Below are 19,231 nucleotides of genomic sequence, written 5' to 3'. Positions count from 1 at the left end.
CTTGTGGCTCCTGCCGTCACCGCAAGATCAAGTGTGATGGCGAGAAACCCTGCGAAGCTTGTCGATGGTACAGGAAGCCTGAGCTGTGTACCTATCCAGAGCGTCATGATTCTCAAAGTTCACCAAGGTAAAACAGCAGAACTCCATGCAGAAAAGCAAGATACCCGACTCAATTCTCCTTTTTCTAATCGGATCCAATAGCAACTCGCACACTCATTCAGAGAAACCAACAATGGCCCCGACCGACTACCGGAGCACATTGGCAAGGCTGTTTCCTGATACTGCTCCCGAGAGTATCGCCCATCTATCAAGGGAGGAACTCTTGGCTTTGATGACCCTTGATGGATCACAATATGCGCCGCTCCAAGATTCACCAGCCAATGTCCCTTCAGTTGGGACAAAGGCCTCCACGTTGTCGATGGAAAGACCTGACCTGGAGTCTTTGCATTCAATACCAGGAGAACAGCTCGAAGAAAATCAGAGTTCCGGAACTTCGGAATCAATCGGACACATCTCAGACGACGTGAATGCACTGTCCCTAACGAACCGTCATCCTACATCATATCTAGGAGTATCATCCATTCAAGCCGCGCTCAAGGTGATTGCATGGCTCCATCCGGAATTCGAAGCCTACTTTTCTCTGGCTTTAACCAAGGAGCAAACCGGTCAGCAAAATAGTGTGTCACCTCAGTCCTTGGTCCCTCCCATCTCATGCCCGCCACCCACCGAAATGGAGATGGTGGATGCGTACTTTACCAACTTTCATCCATTCGCACCACTTTTGGATGAAGATAACTTTCGAAAGACTTATGCCGATGGCCAACGGAGGGATAATCGATGGCTGTCATTGGTGAATATTGTTCTCGCATTGGGGAACATCGCAGCATCAGGATCAGGTGCAGATAACCAGACACATTATGCATATTTCCAGCGTGCATTGAATCAGTTGAATTTGAGTTCCCTCGGGACACCGAGTCTGGAAGTGACTCAATCACTGGGTCTCATGGGTGGCTGGTACTGTCATTATATCAGCCAGCCAAATCTGGGGTATTCTCTCATGGGTGCTGCTCTGCGAATGGCAATCACGTTGGGTCTGCAACGAGAGCCCTACGATAGTCATCTATCTGTGAATCCATCAAGGTCCATCGCCCAAGAATCAAAACGACGCGTTTGGTGGTCGCTTTGTTGCTTGGAGATTTGGGGTCTTGAAACACTGGGCAGACCGAGTATGGATTGCTTTGGTCCTGGTATCACAGTCAATCTTCCCAGTCTACTTGACAAGGTGAGTTATCGAAAAATTGATTTCCTAAATAAAGAGCGATATCTAACTTCTCAACCCAATATTGACAGGAAAACTATACAAAAATTCTGGCTTTAACCGAAAACGTCCAATTTGTGCGAATTGCAACGAAGATCCACGGATTACTCGCCTCCCTCCCAACAATTAAATACGCAGAAATGTTCGACATCGACTCGCAACTCGTCCAGTGGTGGAACAATCTCCCGTCAATATTAAAGGACTACGAACCATGCCCAGAGTCTATATACGCAGTGCGAACCGTTATGCGCTGGCGATTCTACAATCAGCGCATGCTACTATATCGACCCACGCTTCTCAACTACGCTATACGAAGAATCCCATTCATGGCCGTCCGAGCCGAAGAGCGCGCCGCAATAGAAAAGTGCCGCGATATCGCAAAGTCCCTGATCCAAGATATCGCCATCACCGCACCGTTGAATAACATAATTGGCTGGAACGCTGTCTGGTTGTTGTTCCAGGCTACAATGGTTCCGCTCGTCTGTCTATCTCTCGGCTCAACGCATGATGTTTCTTCTGGATTGTCGGATGACTGCAAGGCGCAGGTTGATACTGCTATATTGACCCTTGACCGGTTGAAACCTTACGGACACACCGCGGAACGCTCCCGGGAAGTCATTTCGCGCATCCTTGAAGCTAATATGCAGAGTCCTCATGGGGAGCCTTTTGATGCCAGTGCGAGTCAAATTGGTGGGCAGGATTTCCCGTTCATGAACGTCTTGACCAGTTCGCAAGGTGTTGTTGGTCAGGATCAATTGGCGGATCGGATGACTGCTGGGTTTGGGAACGGCTGGTCCGAGTCCATGTGGGAGTATTTGAGTTGGGAGTCTAGTGATCTCTGGCCGGAGATTTCTAAGCTGAACGTGCAGAACGACGTGATGCCGTTTTTGGACTCTGTCGACACTGAGATGTGAAGCTTGCTCTTTATATTGTATAATATTTTCTTTTCAAGGTTGATGCTCCAGTATGCTCGGTATGCACTATTGGTACTTTTCAAAAGATTCACCAGCTCAAACGAAGACACATGTAGCTCGTTTCTCATGGAAAAGCGGCAAGGAAGCCCTGGGTTAAAACAACCTAGGAAATTTCATATCCACTGACAAGTCTATTTTCTGCGCAAATAATAGAGGAATGCAAACTCTGCCACCCTCGAACAGCAATGGATGAGGATTCCTAATCAAACAGGATCTCCGAACAGCGAGTTGACTGGTAGGAGGACCATCGGCAAAAAGACCTCATTACTGTGAATAAAATGGTCCACCTAAATGAGAAAGGGCTCAGATAATCTCCTCGTCCTTTGCCAGTGTAACTTGATTTGTTCTATCGGAGACAACGATCTTCCGTGATTCCGTACTGGCTTTCCGGGGGTTCGCCGCCCCGAAGATCTCTGAGAGCTGCTCAAGGGTTTGCTTGTTCGTCTCAACAGCGAAGAAATAAATGAACAGAGCCTGCACAATATTCCAGCCAGCCAAGATGATATAAGTGTGCCAGCCGATAACATTGATTGCGTTACCAATTCCAAACTGGTTCACCAGCAAGGCAATATTTGTCATGACGGAGTACGTGGCCATTCCTTTGGCGCGGGTTTCGTAAGACAGACACTCGACAGGGTACATGGCTTGAAGAGGTGTCCAGCCAAAACTGAAACAAAAACCGATAAAGAAGATGATCACAATAGAGGCTGTGGCAGCCCCCTGTTCTTGTGAACTCGTGTAAACTGCAGCTGTGGCAGAGAAACCAGCAAAGCATACCTTCGCAAGAATGTGTCAGCTAAGGAACGTGTGATTGAGCTGGGAGAATATACGTACACCACATGCAAGACAGGCACCAATCATCATCGGCCTGCGCCGGACCTTTGGGCCCAAGAAACTTCCTAGATAGGCCCCTGCGGCAGATAAAACGGTATTGCCAAGGTTGACGTCTAGTACTTTTGTGGTATCAGTTACTCCAGCTGTGGCCAAGAGACCGCCAATATAATAGGTCGTGACTCCAGCTTGAGACCACTGGCTGAAAAATGCGGCAATAGCCACACATAGGAGACGCCATCTTGCAGGTTTCGAATTGACCAGCTCCCTGAAATCCCAGGCCCGCTTGTCTGATCCTTCGAGATCAATTGCGTCCTCGTAGTCTCGAATCTGCATGATAACATAGGCATTGTCCCGGTTGCCCTCGCCATGATAGGCGGTTATGACATCCCACGCTTCCTCGTGCCGACCGTGACTGTATAACCAGCGAGGTGATTCAGGGAGGAACCAGACAAATAACACGACAATGCTGGATGAGATCAATTGACACCAAATTGGGATACGCCAAGCAAGAGAGCTAGGCAAACCGAGACATCCACGACAGGCACCTGCAGCAGCGATGGCTCCCACAAAGTACTGGCAATTATATAACCCTGTCAAAAGATCGCGGTATGCGGGGTGGCTGATTTCGACAACGTAGGCTGGTGCAGCGGAAGAGGCCATGGAATATCCCCAACCTAGAAGGTTTTGGATGAGAAATGCGTCTAAAAGTAGTATTGCCAGACTTACCGAGGAAGAATCGACTTGCGAGCAGTTGATCTATATGATTCGCGGTGCCTCCCAGAATAGTGCCAAGAATGACAGCAGCAGAGCCAATGAACATACCAAAGCGGCGGCCAAAATTGTCCAAGCAAGGACCAACGAATGGTAGCGCACTGACACCTCCAATTGTGTACATCCCTTGGATTAAAGAGGCTTGGGATCCGACGAGACCGGCGCCAAAGGTTTCCTGGAATTGTGGAATAGGGAGTAAAGCGCCCATGAGTGAGCCATCGTACCCTAAACCAACCAGTCAATTAGTATGAATTTCAATTGCCTGCTGAGTGAGTACTTTATCATACCGTTCAGGGCCGAGCAAAGGTAAGCCACAGTCAAAAAGAGATATAGCCTCCTCATCTGCCGACTCCATGGCTTGGGGGGATTGGTGCGCCTGGCTATATCCAACGCCACAGATCCTTGGACTATTTCAACCCTGACGCCTTCAGGGTCTTCTTGGTGTGATGATTCGACGGCACCATCTTCCTTGGAGAGCCGACCGGTGTTGATTGGCTCAGTCATTGTTTGAGAAACTCCTCGCCTTGTGATGGGAAGAAGTCAAACTCAAGTAGTAATTCGTTCTGGAAAAATTGAGTCTTATGAAGGGCGCATCGATTTTTAAGATCCTTTTATTCCAGTATCAGGCGTATTGATTTGACTGTTCGTGGTCAAGTAGTTATCAAGGATGACCTCAGCGAAATCGCATTGCCACCTCTTGCCAATTCTATGCAAGCAATGCCTAGACGAAATAGGATTATGTCTTTTATTGCAGTGCAAAGCAACCGAATTGGTCATAGTAGTCAGGCCATACAGGGTGCTTCATCATTGGGAATACTGCTTTGGTACATCTTAGGATGGCTTGACGTTGGTTTCCGCCAGAGAGATCCTCAAAATGGAAGAGGGACAGGGATACAGGCCGTTGAAATTCTCCGCCTATTCTTTGCCGAAAGAAGAAGTATCCCGCCTCAGTTTTCACGTGCTTAGAAAATGGCCCCGAAACACCCGCACTGAGACATTAAAATTTTTTTTTAGTTAACAGATTTTGTACTGTTGTCATTTTCAGAGTCGGCTTGACCAATACACACTAAATAATGAGTAACCTAACTCTTTCCTGGCCCTTCGCTAACGCCTTTGGTAGATCATTCATTGAGCGGCTCCGTTTAATTGAGGGCGGAGGAAAATGCGCTGCGTATGATACATTACCATGCGACGTAATATTACACAATATGAACAACCAAATGATCGTGGAAGTCCCCGGAAATCTATCGTGGACCCTGTGAATCGTGTGGAGAGGTCCACATGATGCCCAGTTTATGAACGATCTGTCCAGTAGCTTCGAATTTCCTTGTCAATATGTCTCTAAGCTCGTATGCAAGGTGGAACCATTACATACACATCATTGATACTAAGCGGCAAAAGCCTTATTCAATCCTGCATCTGTGCCAGTATGTCTCTGCTCGGTATCAATATAAACCGCAGCCACAACTTCTAGGTCCGTCCGTTGATGTGAGAACAACGCTCTACATTTTAGTTACCAATCCCATTTAGCTTGTCAATTCTTAGACCCTGAAAAAGTTAGAGCAAAGAAGTCATTGAAAAAGTTACCCAGCAGGTGCGCGATAATGGTTGGCCAAGACTTAGAGCTTCGGCAGGTCTATGAAGATCAAGATTCTGACTTGTTGGTCATCGATGATATGGAACTTGATATTTCTCACCATTTTGTCTCCGAGACCAGGAATTGAGCTGAAAAACACGAGAGCCGATACTGCAGCTTAGAAGATAATCAGTTGAAATCATCATTAAGAGAAGCCGCAGTAGTATTCCTCTTCTTCCCCCCGGCTAGTTCCCGCTTAGATGTGTTTCGCCTGATCCAGCTTGCCTTGTTCCTATATAGAATGTCAGGATTCCTGGGAGTGTTGAGAGTCGATGTGTGATCCGGTCCGGACGCTTTCTTCTTCCCAGCACCTACTGGTGCATCTGCTCCGCCTGATCTAGCTTGTTTTGGTTTGAATAGGAAGATAGACAACCTGTTTGCCTGCACGGGCCTACAAAAGCTCCCGCGTATAGTAAAAACCTAGACGACACGAGGAATACTAAACAGTCCAGCAGCAAAAAGTAACTAGCTCGTGCGACTCGTTTCCTGCTCGATAAAGACGAACGGTTGATTGAACTGATGGAAAAGTGAGGTCTTCCTTAGAATCGGATCGTGAAACATGTCCCAGGAAGGACGGGGGGTGCTCTTCAGGTTCGCTGTAGTACGAATCTCAAGGACCGAGGAAATGGGAGTCCTAGGTGAGGCCGGAGTGGGAAGGGTCATATATCCTGCAGCTGCGGCCGTGGCTTAACGCGGCTAAATTTCTATGTCTTTTGTCCCTCGGCAAGTCGAACTTCCAGAGGGTTCAGAGAGGTGACTTCGAGGCAGTCTTTTAACCGTTTGCGATCGAGATGTTGAGGCATAACAGTATTTGGATCCATACAACGAAGGTTGAGGAGTTCCAAAGGCTCTTCAATTTAGGAACTGGAGCGTAAGCAAAAGTTAAAATTCATTCCAGATAACTTACAACTACAATGTCCACGTTTCTAGTGAAAATTGAATTAGTAAGCGTCTTCACTAATTCATGGTTTCAAAGCAAGTGGTCAATCCTACGATCAACGGCATCCAACTCGTAATGGCCCTCAGTATTGTATCCCTGACATCAATTCCAAGAACACCTCCAATCGATCCCACACACGGCCCATCGACTCCAGGAACGTGCAAGCCGGCCGTGGGAGCTTTGTTGCTACTAGAACCTCAAGTACGGAGACAGGGACCGGAAAAGGAGCCAAGGGAGTATCAATTTTGTTGACAGAATATAATTCTTTGAACCATAGAAAATTACGGTTTGAGAACCAACGTCCCTCCTCAATTTTTGATACAAGACTCCCATTTCAATATAATCCTTGGGTTTCTCTTCCATTTTGCCCTTGATATGCCGATAGAGCGCGCAGCCGCAACACCCCTCGATTTATACTCCCTTTCCTTGGCTAGACCGGCACTCAATACGATACGTAGATACAAAATTCATTCAGCAATATACTATCGAGTACGGGGTAGGGTAGACAGAAGATTCCAAGTCCCTAGTTAATTGCCCTAGGTTTCACTACCACTTATTAAATAAATAAAACAATGTAAAGCACAACTTCCGCAACATAAGCAATCCTGATATTACCACCTATAATGATTATTCCAAGAATTCTCAAATCATTGGAGGCTCATCTGGCGGAGCAACTATTGGGCCGCGGCCCGTGTGCGGACACGATGTAATCACGGGTAGATCAAATAAGCATGATAGCTCATCAGAAATCCACGTAACCGCCTCGCCGGACCCAAAGGCTAAAAAGTCAGCGTACCAGGAAGATCCCCGAAATACAGGCCACCTCCCCCAGGCTTCGACACTGGGATGTCAAGAGGGTTTGCATGGGGAGGCTAGTAGAAGCATTCCTTCGCAATCATTAGCGCTCGTGTGAACTCCTGATATCTTACTGTGAGCAGAAGCTCCCAGGAAGCCTCCGTCGCGGATCTCTCGCACCCTCATAACTTTTTAGATTTGTATATATACTTACTCTATTGCCACCCTTTTCCTTTTCGAAGTCGACCTCAACCCTAACCACCCCTCTGCCATCCCCATAACAGCCATGGCGCCCAAACAGCAGCTGGAATTTCCCATCGAGCCCAACCTGGGTGCCGGCCTCCGCCTCTTTTTCCACTCGCAGCTATTCGTCACCCCGCCCTCCCCACAGCACTCATTTGCTGGACAAACCGTCATCGTCACCGGCTCCAACACTGGACTTGGGCTGGAGGCGGCACGTCATTTCTATCGCCTGAACTGCGCTCGGCTGATTCTCGCCGTCCGCACGGTCACCAAGGGCCAGAAGGCCAAGGAGGAGCTCGTAAAAAGTGTCCCGACTCGGTCAGACCCTGATGCGATCGAAGTGTGGGCGCTGGATCAGTCGAGCACTGCTTCGACACTTGCGTTCACCGACCGGGTGAAAACAGAACTGACACGGGTCGATGTGGTCGTCGAAAACGCTGGCATCAACTCGGGCGACTGGAAGTTGCATGAGGGTTTCGAACAGGCGGTCCAGGTCAATGTGCTCAACACCTTTCTCCTCGCTCTCGCCCTGATCCCCAAACTCAACGAGACGAAGAGCAACTACCCGGATTCACAGCCGCATCTGGTGATTGTGAGCTCCGAGGCGCACCGATTGACCAAATTCCAGGAGATCAATGCCCCAGATCTGTACGCCCAGTTGAACGAGAAGAAGGACTTTAGTCAACAACCTAGGTGAGCTTCTTTACGCCTCCATGTTGATCTGAAAACTGATAAAACGGAAAGATACCAGGCCACTAAGCTGATCGAGGTGCTTTTCATCCGCGAACTCGTCGCCCGGCTCGAGGGCAAGAAAGAAACCACGAATCCACCAGTGATCATCAACCTGGTGAATCCAGGTCTTTGCAGCTCTAACCTCGACCGCAGTGGTCAGAAACCGGCGGCGATCGTCCGCTTCATCCGCTGGATCTTGGATCGGACGACCGAAGTCGGCGGGCGGACGTTTGTGCTGGCCGCTGCGGCCCCCGTCAGTTCGCATGGCGAATTCCAGAGCGATGGCACGAACCAAAATGTTGAGTCATGGATCTATACCGATGTCGGACGCCGGGTGCAGACCAAGGTCTTCGAGCAGACGATCAAGATTCTCGAAACTCGCCAACCAGGCATTTCCGACGCCGCGGGTCTGTGAGACACAGCAGGTACCTGGGTTGAGCGAAGGGCGTGAGTGAATGGACAGTGGCTAAGTTTTGTTTTGGGGCGATTTCACACCGCGGAACCGATCTAGACTAGCCTTATCCTCGGGTAGACTGTGTCTAGGTAGGTCGGAAAATTAATCAACAAGATTGCTTTCTCGTCAGCGTGACTTCTCTCGTCCATCTCTATCCCCATCATCTCAATCTATGGTCAGAGAGATTATTTAGGCATTACAGTGGGAATCTGATGCCCCCTTACATCGCCCAAATGCCCTTGCCGGTGCCAATGTCTAGGATGTGCTGTAGCCTGTGCGCTTGGTCAGTCAGGCCGTATACAGGCTATTCCATGACCAATAGGCTTCTGTAGGTACCGTACCGTTGGGGAGTCACCTATTGGCGAGAGAAACGCCGGAGTCTTCTGATCATAGTCCATGGCAAGAGCAGCAAGGTGCCTAGAAGCGGTAGTCAACTCAAAGATGATTTGAGAGCTTCAATGAGATAATTCTCATCAACGAGAGGAAATCTTCCCACCGTGGAGTAGAGCCATAGGAAGGCCAGCCGTACCAACTGGAGGGCCGTATACTGCATACCAGAGTGAAATATTATTCACACTTGCATGCGCCTCATAGTTTGATGGGGGGAATCGCGGTGTGGATGGCAGAGTGAGCCAAGGGGGTACGAAGGTTATTGTATAGGTCGCAGCCACCATAAGTGTGTGACGGTAAAACTGCCGCCTCGGGAAGTGAGGTGATCGGAGCACAAGGAGAGTTCCCGACCATGAGCAGCTCCCTAAGCAACCTGATCACTCACCCTAGTACTTAGGCCACTATACGTAACATTTTTCCTATGCCGGGTGGGGCTTTCCTATTTTAGCTGCCGCCGCTTTTATGAGGACGCTCAGAGGCAGACTCACTGAGCTATCACTGACTACTCAGATGTTCACCATAGGTAACGTAATCCACGGCCGAACCGTACACACGGTCGAGCCTTACACCTGACCCCATTAGAAATTTTCAAAATTGATTATCTCAACCAATACCCTTTAATTTAACTAGATAATACGATTTTACAAGAAGTAATCCTGTGGCCAATTCGTCCACATCCACTGCAGGTAGGCGGAGCCCTCCTAGCCGGTTGAATCAGCTGATTAGACAGATCTACCTATTCATGCGATACTATCATTTCAGCTTCTACTAGGCCATTATCATTGGGAAGAGGGACACTATTCTTATTATTTTTTATCATCCTCGTTATCCAGTTGAATAAGTGTCCCATGATTAGTAGAAGGCGTTGTTGCTTCCTTCCTTAGCCTTTTACTAAGGGCACGCTCGCTAGGTTGCGGTGGATGCTGGGATCTCGTATCTAGAGGATCACCTTCGCCGTTACTCATGAGATCAAATTCGTTCTTCTCCTTCTGAGAATCCTTCTCTTATCTTGCTGTATGAATCTCTTTGTAGAGGTAAAAGCCATCTAGCAGAGTATGAAGATCGTGGATCAATTTGTACCAGTCCACGAGAGTATCAAGAGTGAAGAAGGAAAGAGGGAGAAGAAGGAAAGCAGGAATCTAAATACATGCTGGCTCTTTCTTCTTCAAACCCCTCAACAATGCATCTAAGGATATCTCCTTCTTTCTTCACGCGTTGTTACGTGATCTTTCAGGTCCATCATAGTCTCGAACGTCACAACGGAGAGGAATACACTCTGAATCTGAACACCAATACACCCCCTTCAGTTGCCTCTAGTGCTGAGTCTTCTTTCCTACCCTATCTCTAACTTGGTAGAGGATGATTGGGATCGGCGCGATACGGGTGCTGCAGCCGTCGTGAAGTATTGTGACGCCCCTGGAGGAGGCCCGTGAAGGGGCCGGCCCAAGCGGAAGGCCTCCGAATCCGCAACGTCGGCTGGCCCCGTAAACCAGCCGCAGGATACAAGCCAGACCCAATATGTTGCCAACTCAGCCGAGGCGCCTGTTTCTGTGGGTGCTAAGCCGTCGCGTGCGACTAACCACATCCAATGACCTTTTCCCATCCCACCCAAAACACAGCATCTATTCGCAAGAGTGCGAACTTGATAATGTCCAGACTCTTCGAATGTAAGCGTAACACTGTCCTTGCTTTGTCTAACAGCGCCCTGCATTCCACATAATCAGGATTTCCATTTAAGTCCGCTCTTTCACTGGGGATCTGCGCATCCTTGAATGAAGTGACAGCAAGGAGAAAGCAAAGATGGGTAATGTGTGCAAAGCTTGTTTTATACCCTAGATCCTCGAGTCAGTCGCTTCCACAAATTGAGTCCGTACATGAGCACTTCTGCAGGATAAAGGGGGCTACGACATACATGGAGCCCAAAAGGACTGATAGTCCATAGCTTCCAATCCAGATATGCGATTCAAAGTTGCGTCGATCTCTGCTCGTGCGGCTTGACGAATGTGAGTCCTGGCTGCTTCCCATTCAACCATTTCTTCGGGGGAAGCTTGACAACCCGCATGATTAAATGGGCGAAGAAGAGCACGAAATATGAGAATCTTTAACGAATGATAGGCAATGTCCAATGAAGCGCATTCCTTCTGGCCTTCCGTTCCATCCTGGGAAACTGCACCCGGGGCGTGTTCAGCCCATAATCTTAGATCATCAAGTAGAGGGCGGGCCGTTTCGAGCGTCAAACGGAAGTCGCAGACTAGAGTGTAAGACGAACGGAGGGAGCTTGATAAACTGGTCAGCATGTGGCGGCTCCTTTTAGGGTATGACTGCACATACTATAGATCAACCAATACTCTATCAAGGATGGTAGTTAGTTTAGCAAAATGGAACGGAAAGCTTGGTATTCTTTCTTCCAAGACAAAGTCAGACTTGCTGATGTTAGTCACAAGCCAATCGTGACTTGTAATGTGACTTGGCCTCCCCAAACTGAATGCTAGCCACTTATCAACAGTATATACCAACCAAGACAGCCTTCGACGTAGAATAGCTTCTGGTTCGGGTAAATTCCAAACCCGAGCGTCGAACTGGAGCCCGAGAGTTTGTGCCATTGAGACAGTTATACCCAACAGATTCCACTTCCATGCACTATCGAGTAGTAGAGGGTTCGTGGGTAATATCAACAAGAGAATGAGAGCCGTCTGAACGGAAGAAATCGTTGGCTGTGAAAGTGATTGACTCAAGGTTCGCCATGCCATGGTCAGTAGGGTCGGCGCTGATGGTGGTGTGTAGACCAACTCTATACACAGATAATCGTCAAACATTGCAAAGGGCTGAGCGATACAGTAGATTGCGGCCAGAAGATGAGTTGGTGTAAGAGCTGGACTCGTTGGAGTGCTTTCAGACAAGATAGGGAATTTGGGTTGAATGAATCGAAAGAATCTGAGACATTGTTAGCATTTGGAAATCAAATCATCAATAATATCTAGCGGGTCACATGCAGCTTTATCAAGCGTTCTCCAATGGCTGGAGGAACAACGTCATCCATCTTATCCATCATTGTCGGGTATAAGCCTGATCCGACTTGTGACTCAGGGTTGGACTCTGGCTTTGAAAGCAAAAATTGCACTGGCAATTCAATCTTCTGTACTTGGCGTATAGTCAATTTGGAAAAAGCAAACTCTGAGTTGGCATTATACTGATAGTGCTGTAGGACATAGGGGTCCATGTCCCCTGTGAGGCCACACAATTGTGCTGTGAGATCTGGCAAATTGTCCAAAGACTGAGGTATATCACTCGAACCTTGCGAGAGCTCTTGTGGTCGACTGGAGCTATACCAATCAAGAATAAGGTCATCAAAATTCTCGTGGTTAGATCGTGGAGGTTCATGATTTGGAACTTCCTCGATTAAGCCGGGGAATGTGAAGTCCATGCTATGGTCAGCATTGAGATCGGCCAACGGACTTCGAATAGCAAAAGCATTATCTGGAAATTGAACCTCAGCCAAAGGATACGGATTGGTGTACGGATGAGACCGACTCCTCTCGCTATGAGAGGGAGATGCAAAATGCGGATGCGGAGGTGTGCTGGCCTGGCCGGGTTCGGTTCGAGGGGACTTTCTCCGTCGTATTCGAGAAGTGAATTCACATGGTTGGCCATGGGCTAAGCATAGTCGACAAGGGGGAGCAGCATCGATTTGACAAGCAGATTTGCGCGCTCGACATCCGTCACAGGCACGCTGCGCCTTACTCATATACCTCCGACGACCATTGCCGGGGCCTAAGCCTAAGCTTTGGTTTGTAGGTGCTAGGTCTTGCATGGGCAGGTAAACTTAAACAGAAGAGATTAAATTGAAACCCAGAAATGGGGACTTTAGAATGATTTCATGATCAAAGGTTCACGGTGTTGAGATAACCTGGTTCATGGACGGGCGGGAATCGTTTTATGAAATGTGGAGAACCATGTGACACGTGATCGAGTGCATTGTATTATTGATAAGCTAAAAGTTTCATGTTCCCACTCAAAACACTTGGATGATCTATCAGTGCAAAGCTGCAAAAATGGGTTCTGCGATCACAGTGTACTCTTTATTGGCAGAGAATCAAGAATGTCCCGTACCAAGCTGACTGCATCCTGCGCCATGCCCATACCCGCCTGATATCCGGTTCCCCCAGCGCCGTAATTATGCACCACCGTTTGGCCGGCACGAAGGTCTTCGCGCTCAACACGCGCGCCATCCTGCCGGGATGGTCGGAAGCCCACAGCAACCTTCAGTATTTTTGTCTCGCCATTCCTCAGCACAGGCAGCAGATCCCCAGTTCTTTGCAGAATTGATTGAGTTTCGTGCTCCCTAACGTTACTGTCCCAGTCCCCCTTTTGAAGATATCCTCCTAGGATGACCGTTGAATCAGAATCTGGTCGAGGGATGATATATGTCTCGTAGTTTTTGCCGTGGCGCATGATGTTCTCCCTCACAGAGGGGGCCTGGGCTAGGACAATCTGGCCTCTCGTCGGGTAGCACGTGGGGTCCTGCACGCCAGGAACAGTGATGGCCGCATTTCCAATGCAGTTGAAGACAACTTTTGTTCTGGGTGATATGAATGCATCTTCTAAGGACTGTAGTTCATGTCGGACGAACTTAACCGAACCATACTGCTCCTGCGAGAGAAGGGACTTGAGATGCAGGCAATGGGCCGGGGCATTAAACGTAATGGTGGTGAATCGAAGACCAAACGTAGCGTTTGGCGGCAGTTCCGCTTGTGAAATATATTGAACCTGTGATCAAATGGATGAGTTCGTCGCTCATACGGAACTGGACCAGTAAGTGTGTCTTACATCACGTAGGTATTCAGTCACACTTCTTATCTTTTCAGGTGACGGTCGCTCATCCCAGTATTCTGTCGATTGCATTTTCGAAAGGTACTTTGCTTCTTCAGCGCCGTCATCAATGAGCTGCATCAACGACAGGTATCCGGCCTTGTCCCAGCGCAACGCATTCAGATTTGCTCCCGATATGCCCGAGAAATTGGCTCCTGCCCTATGTATTTTATTGGGATGAGACCTCGCTTCGACCGACCGAGGGAGTAGCCAACTCACCAGGGCGACGTATAGTCCACATGAATGTCTCCTGGAAGGTGCTTGGCGATGACAGTTGTTTGGCGTCCATATCCCTGCTTCGACAGCTCCATGGCCACATTCAGCCCAATAATCCCCGCACTGTGACACTGTTAGTGGGTCACTGCTTCGCCTGCTGAAAATGTGTCTTACCCCAGAATCACGATGCTATCACGTGCCATCGTTGCTTTTAGCTTATCTCGAGTTTCCTCCTCTGCAATGGAAGGAGAGACCTGGACAGCCTCTTTAATTCGCGTTTATAAGCAAACTTTGTTGAATCATACCACACGAAGCCGGACAGGGATTTAGTACAGTTGCCGATATCGCCCCCTCCGATTGGCGGCATTCGAGCGGCCACCACGCGGAAGTGGGGCGGCATTGACTGCTAACGATCTGGATCGGTTCACTATCAAGTACCTCGAGCCGGTTTGACGATACGATGATAATACTGCTCCGGACTGTTTCCATTCTCGATTATCCTCGCTTTCGGATACACTCCTACTTCCCGAAATCACAGCTCAGATAGTCACGTTCTCTTCCTAGGAATCATACCTGTCTATTGGACTGTTCTTCAAGTGGTCTGTCAGACTATATATCATTTCGCTACCGTTATAGTAACAAGAATAGTGACTGTTATTACTTTCAGTCTGTAGAATACATAGATAATATCAACCCTAATTCATCACTCTGTTATTACCAGGTATGCCGCTTTCTTTTTGGGTCCTGTCCATTCAAATTGATTCAACGACCCTGCGCGTACCGGCGTTATTTCTAGAACTACCCCGAAGTCCAAAAGAACCTAGCCACGGCCCTCGGGCAGTACCGCGTAAGAGAGCCAGCAGAGTCAGTGATTACCCACCTGTCTAATACCTACAAAACTGCACCTGTTTTCCCTCAATAAATCGCTTGAGCGGAATCCATTTATCCAAACATTATCCTATCCAAGGACATGAAACATAGAACAGTCTTGCCGAGCTGGACATCATGTAATCTGTTCCCGCAACAAAGTGGCTCTTCCGGGGCCGACAAAAGGGTCCTTGAAGGTAAAAGGTTCAATATTCGTCACTACTAGTTGCTTCGGCCCGGAACTCCTCGTTCATTGGAATGTCTGTCCCGAGATCCATGAATTTGATAGGCAAAAAGGCTGTACTTTGATATTTAAGTTATCCCAGGGGCAGTGAAGAATACAATATCATAGATCGTGTAGACTACAAGGATACATTATGCGGAATTTGTACACTCTAGACCCTAACCTCACCTGGATCAATGGCCTCAACCGTTTCCAAAAGGATCGGCTGATCAAAAGCGCGCCCAAATAACACATAAAACAAAATACCGGCAACGAGTCCGACAATACCCAGTGAGCCGTACATCCACACAAGGTACGGATCTTGGGAGACCGGTGCCAGTGCGATACAGATGGCGGCGGCAATACCAATAGTGAGCCAAAACAAGGCCGAGACGAGAGACCGAAGGCTGTAGACGACGGGGTCAGCTCAAGATACCCCTCAACCGGGAAATAAAGACCACTCACCTCTCTGGGGCTTTGGTGTAGGCAAGCTCCAGACCGGTAATAATCACAAACGCTTCAGAGAATCCGACGAGAGCGTAAGCGGGAGCTTGGATCCAAACATGGATGGAGTTTGGCGGTGATTTGTAGATGTAATACTGAAGAACGCAGGCGTAGACCATGGAAAGTGAGACCAGGATGAATCCAGCGGTGACCTTCAACTCTGGTCGGAAGTTTATGTTATGACGACGGAGCAAAGGGTACACCACAACTAAAAAAGCGTCAGGATGGGTTCAATCGGTTGTCATTGGGCGTTGACTTACAGTCCAAGAGAGGAATGAAAATGATCAGAGCAATAGGATCGAGGTTTTGAAGGAGGTCGTTCGGTGTCCCGTGCAAGGCCATTTGCCCAGCTTGAGAGATGAGGTTATTCCAGATCTGGATCCAACAAATAAAATAAAAAGGGAAGAGGAGGAAGAGCTAGGCCTCATTAGCGTGTTTCTCAAGGGTCATCTGCGAAGTGAAAGTTACCTTGCAGGCCGTGATTCCCGTCCGTACCTTCTCGACGCTATAGTCAGTAAAACCTGGTCGAGTTGCAAACGGATACCGCTCTAGTCGCCCTTGTTCTTGGAGGAGACTGGGTTTTGCGTTCTCGAAGCCCTGTTCTGCAATAGCGATGGAGACCGTCCGTGCCGCGTCGACGATCGGAGAACCATGCGGTCTCGTTTTGAGGAACAGCTTGCTACTGCCGAGAAACACTATTGCGACGATAACAATGACACTGTTCAACTTATCAGATGGTTGGTCATAACGACTTAGCAAAGAAAAGCTCACATAAGAGGAATGAGAAAAGCGAGCCAAAAAGAAGCCTTGGCTTCAACATTGACGGTAATCAAGGGCGAGAGAGCACCAAGATTCACAGCCCAGTAAAACCTGAGAATGAGTTAGAAAGAGATCTTGGAAGATACAGTGATCAACATACCACATGAACATCCGCTCCACAGTCAAATCGGGATCCACGATTACACGCTCCCCCGACTTGAGGGTCTTCACATATGCATGAACTTTTTGATATTGCTCCGCGCAGAACGGCGTGACATTTGCCTTGATTCCTCCGGTCCCGAGGCCTAGGATCACCATGGACGCTACAAGTCCGCCAAATGCAGAACCTCCCTGGATGGAGGCTGGCGTGGCCGTGGTCACCAACACGGTGAGGCCAACAATGTAGATTGCGCAGGCTACCAGGATTGCCTTGAACTTGCCCAGAAATTGATCTAATGAGAGTAGATTAGCGTTGAAGAAGACATGTGTAGGTGCTGGAACAGTACCTGCGACTATAGCGCCGATGACAGTGGACGCGTAGGCCCAGAACTTGAAAAAATTCCCAAGGGCTGTGGCAACCGCTTGACCTTTGCCCAGTGCACCTGGTAGCTCTGCACCAGGGTCATATGGATTTCTATTACGTGATGGGTTAGTACTTCAGTGTTTAAAGAGGCGGTAGTCAAGATATAACCCACTTGATGTAATTTTGCAGTGGCCCACTAAGTCCAAAGTAGGTGAACCGTTCTCCCAGCTCGACGATGATTACGAGCAAGACAACCCATGGAATGCGGTCTGGAACTCTTCGAAGCCCAACTTCGTCTGCGGGTATCGGGGTCACCGAAGGATGGCTGTCAAGCTTGGAGTCTATGGGCTGTGAGTCATTGGGTGACGCGAGATTCGGTTCTTTAGAATCTGTCGACATGATTGTGATGTGAAGAATTGATCAAAAAGGTATCCCAGAAGTTGGAGTTGAGAAACAAATACTTGATCGTTGGATCAAGGCAAGAACATATACTTGTTGATGAGTTTGAGTATTGAAACCTGACCCCGCGTTCTGTTAACACCAACAGCCGACGATTTGGGGTTGCTCAGGATCCGATAAAAAAGATAAGCTATCGATTTGTGCGGGGTACTACCAATCACCGTAGTTCTTTGGCCGATCTCGAAGCCCTGAGACGCCTATCTAAAGTTGGCCTGATTCCGGGCGGATGCCGCCAATGAAACGCGATGCCGGGACCCACTCTTGGCATAGCTTTGGAATCGCAAGATGCCGATGGGACCTACGGGGCATACGTGGGGAAGAAGTACGGAAAATCGGAAAGGAAGGCGTGGAATAGCGCCGGGAGCAACAATATTTAGGTAGGTATTCCAGGATTTTCTTGGTTACAAATTCAGTCCCGCATCCTTGACCATGTCTACTATCACCGAAATAACGAATTATCGTTCTCAACGCTTGAAAGGCCCTACCGATCAAAATGCGATTCCAGAGAAATACCTGCTTGGGTTAGATCCGGAGTGGCGTCAAATGTGGCTGGAGCATGGACAGGATATCTCTGAAGCGCACTTGGTCACCATTGAGGAGTTTCACAAATGTCCAAAGAAATATAGCTTCACTTACCCTACCTGGACAGGTATGTCTTTGACACTTCCTAAGTGATTTCGCCAGCATGGCAGACAATTGACCGTGTGTTAGGCCCCGAGGTACACCAAGTCCAGGACATTCAAATTCCTGTATCAGACCCAGCAGGATCTATCACCTGTCGAGTATACACACCTGCTGGACCAGGACCATTTCCAGTACACCTCAACTTTCACGGCGGCGGCTGGGTCCTCGGCGGACTCGCATCCGAAGCCGCTTGGTGCCGAAGCATCTGCAACGAGTCTAAAATCGCCATGGTTGATGTAGACTACCGCTTGGCCCCAAAATATCCCTTCCCAACCGCCTTATATGATTGTTGGTCTGCTCTTCAATGGGTAATCGCCAATGCCAAATCATTCAACATTAGACCTGACTCGATCTCCATTGGTGGTCTGTCATCAGGCGGATTGATCACAGCTGTTTTGGCTCACTTCGCCAGAGACAACAATCCCCCAATCGATCTGAAGCTCCAGCTGATGATTGTTCCTGCTACCGATATGCGATATGTCCCCTTGTCAATCACTGATGCGCCTCCCCTAACCGAGAAGACCTGCCCTTATCCGAGCGCCATCTTCAACTCTGATCTTCCATGGTCACCTCTCGCCAGAGAATCGTGGTTTCTCAATTATTATATTGGAACAGACTCAGTGAAAAGGGAACAGATTCTGTCGGACTGGAGGATGACGCCAGTATTGGCCCCTTCGTTCAAGAACTTGGCCCCTGCACATATTATTACGGCTGAATTTGACGTTGAGCGGGACGAGGGAGAGTATTACGCAAAACTTCTGAGCGATGCAGGAAATGCTGTGACGATGAAGCGATACGCAGGTGTCCCTCATGCATTTGCTCATTACAACCACCCGGAAAAGGGCTTGAGTAAAAGCCGAGAATTTATCAAAGACTCGGCAGGGTTGTTGCGGAAGGCTCATTACCGAGACTCTGTGATTTGATCGGTCAAGAATATTACTTCCGTTGGTTGGAAGATTTCAATAGATATCTTGTTTGGGGGCTTATTTACTCTTGACGGCTCATATTATGGCTGGTGCTGTCATTTGAGCATATGAAAG

At 48.5% G+C, this 19,231-nt stretch overlaps 6 protein-coding genes across 6 annotated transcripts; 3 read left to right on the top strand and 3 right to left on the bottom strand.

The window, feature by feature from the left end:
* Positions 1 to 232: 232 nt before the first annotated feature.
* On the top strand, positions 233 to 2,232 carry N7473_006795 (fungal specific transcription factor domain-containing protein; the record flags this gene model as incomplete). The annotated part of the gene is made up of 2 exons (XM_057152735.1): positions 233 to 1,282; positions 1,351 to 2,232. The coding sequence occupies 2 exons, from the start codon at positions 233 to 235 to the stop codon at positions 2,230 to 2,232; spliced, it is 1,932 nt and encodes a 643-aa protein (XP_057007073.1).
* Positions 2,233 to 2,595: 363 nt separating this feature from the next.
* Positions 2,596 to 4,401, bottom strand: N7473_006794 (uncharacterized protein; the record flags this gene model as incomplete). The annotated part of the gene is made up of 4 exons (XM_057152734.1): positions 2,596 to 3,069; positions 3,127 to 3,800; positions 3,853 to 4,122; positions 4,185 to 4,401. The coding sequence occupies 4 exons, from the start codon at positions 4,399 to 4,401 to the stop codon at positions 2,596 to 2,598; spliced, it is 1,635 nt and encodes a 544-aa protein (XP_057007072.1).
* Positions 4,402 to 7,554: 3,153 nt separating this feature from the next.
* Positions 7,555 to 8,658, top strand: N7473_006793 (uncharacterized protein; the record flags this gene model as incomplete). The annotated part of the gene is made up of 2 exons (XM_057152733.1): positions 7,555 to 8,204; positions 8,256 to 8,658. 2 exons carry the CDS (start codon positions 7,555 to 7,557, stop codon positions 8,656 to 8,658), a joined length of 1,053 nt encoding a protein of 350 aa, XP_057007071.1.
* A 4,494-nt stretch (positions 8,659 to 13,152) lies between these two features.
* Positions 13,153 to 14,375, bottom strand: N7473_006792 (FAD-dependent oxidoreductase; the record flags this gene model as incomplete). Its single annotated transcript, XM_057152732.1, has 4 exons — positions 13,153 to 13,854; positions 13,915 to 14,116; positions 14,176 to 14,295; positions 14,347 to 14,375. The coding sequence occupies 4 exons, from the start codon at positions 14,373 to 14,375 to the stop codon at positions 13,153 to 13,155; spliced, it is 1,053 nt and encodes a 350-aa protein (XP_057007070.1).
* Positions 14,376 to 15,434: 1,059 nt separating this feature from the next.
* Positions 15,435 to 17,447, bottom strand: N7473_006791 (uncharacterized protein; the record flags this gene model as incomplete). The annotated part of the gene is made up of 8 exons (XM_057152731.1): positions 15,435 to 15,669; positions 15,728 to 15,974; positions 16,027 to 16,183; positions 16,235 to 16,484; positions 16,538 to 16,636; positions 16,686 to 16,977; positions 17,032 to 17,159; positions 17,221 to 17,447. The coding sequence occupies 8 exons, from the start codon at positions 17,445 to 17,447 to the stop codon at positions 15,435 to 15,437; spliced, it is 1,635 nt and encodes a 544-aa protein (XP_057007069.1).
* Positions 17,448 to 17,936: 489 nt separating this feature from the next.
* On the top strand, positions 17,937 to 19,114 carry N7473_006790 (alpha/beta hydrolase; the record flags this gene model as incomplete). The annotated part of the gene is made up of 2 exons (XM_057152730.1): positions 17,937 to 18,156; positions 18,192 to 19,114. The coding sequence occupies 2 exons, from the start codon at positions 17,937 to 17,939 to the stop codon at positions 19,112 to 19,114; spliced, it is 1,143 nt and encodes a 380-aa protein (XP_057007068.1).
* Between the last annotated feature and the right edge of the window lie 117 nt (positions 19,115 to 19,231).

The sequence above is a fragment of the Penicillium subrubescens genome (genome assembly GCF_028828155.1).
Source record: "Penicillium subrubescens strain IBT 31985 chromosome Unknown utg000005l_segment0_segment0, whole genome shotgun sequence".
Lineage (NCBI taxonomy): Eukaryota > Fungi > Ascomycota > Eurotiomycetes > Eurotiales > Aspergillaceae > Penicillium > Penicillium subrubescens.
Note: the sequence above shows the minus strand (reverse complement) of the source record. Positions and strands in the feature narration are given on the sequence as shown.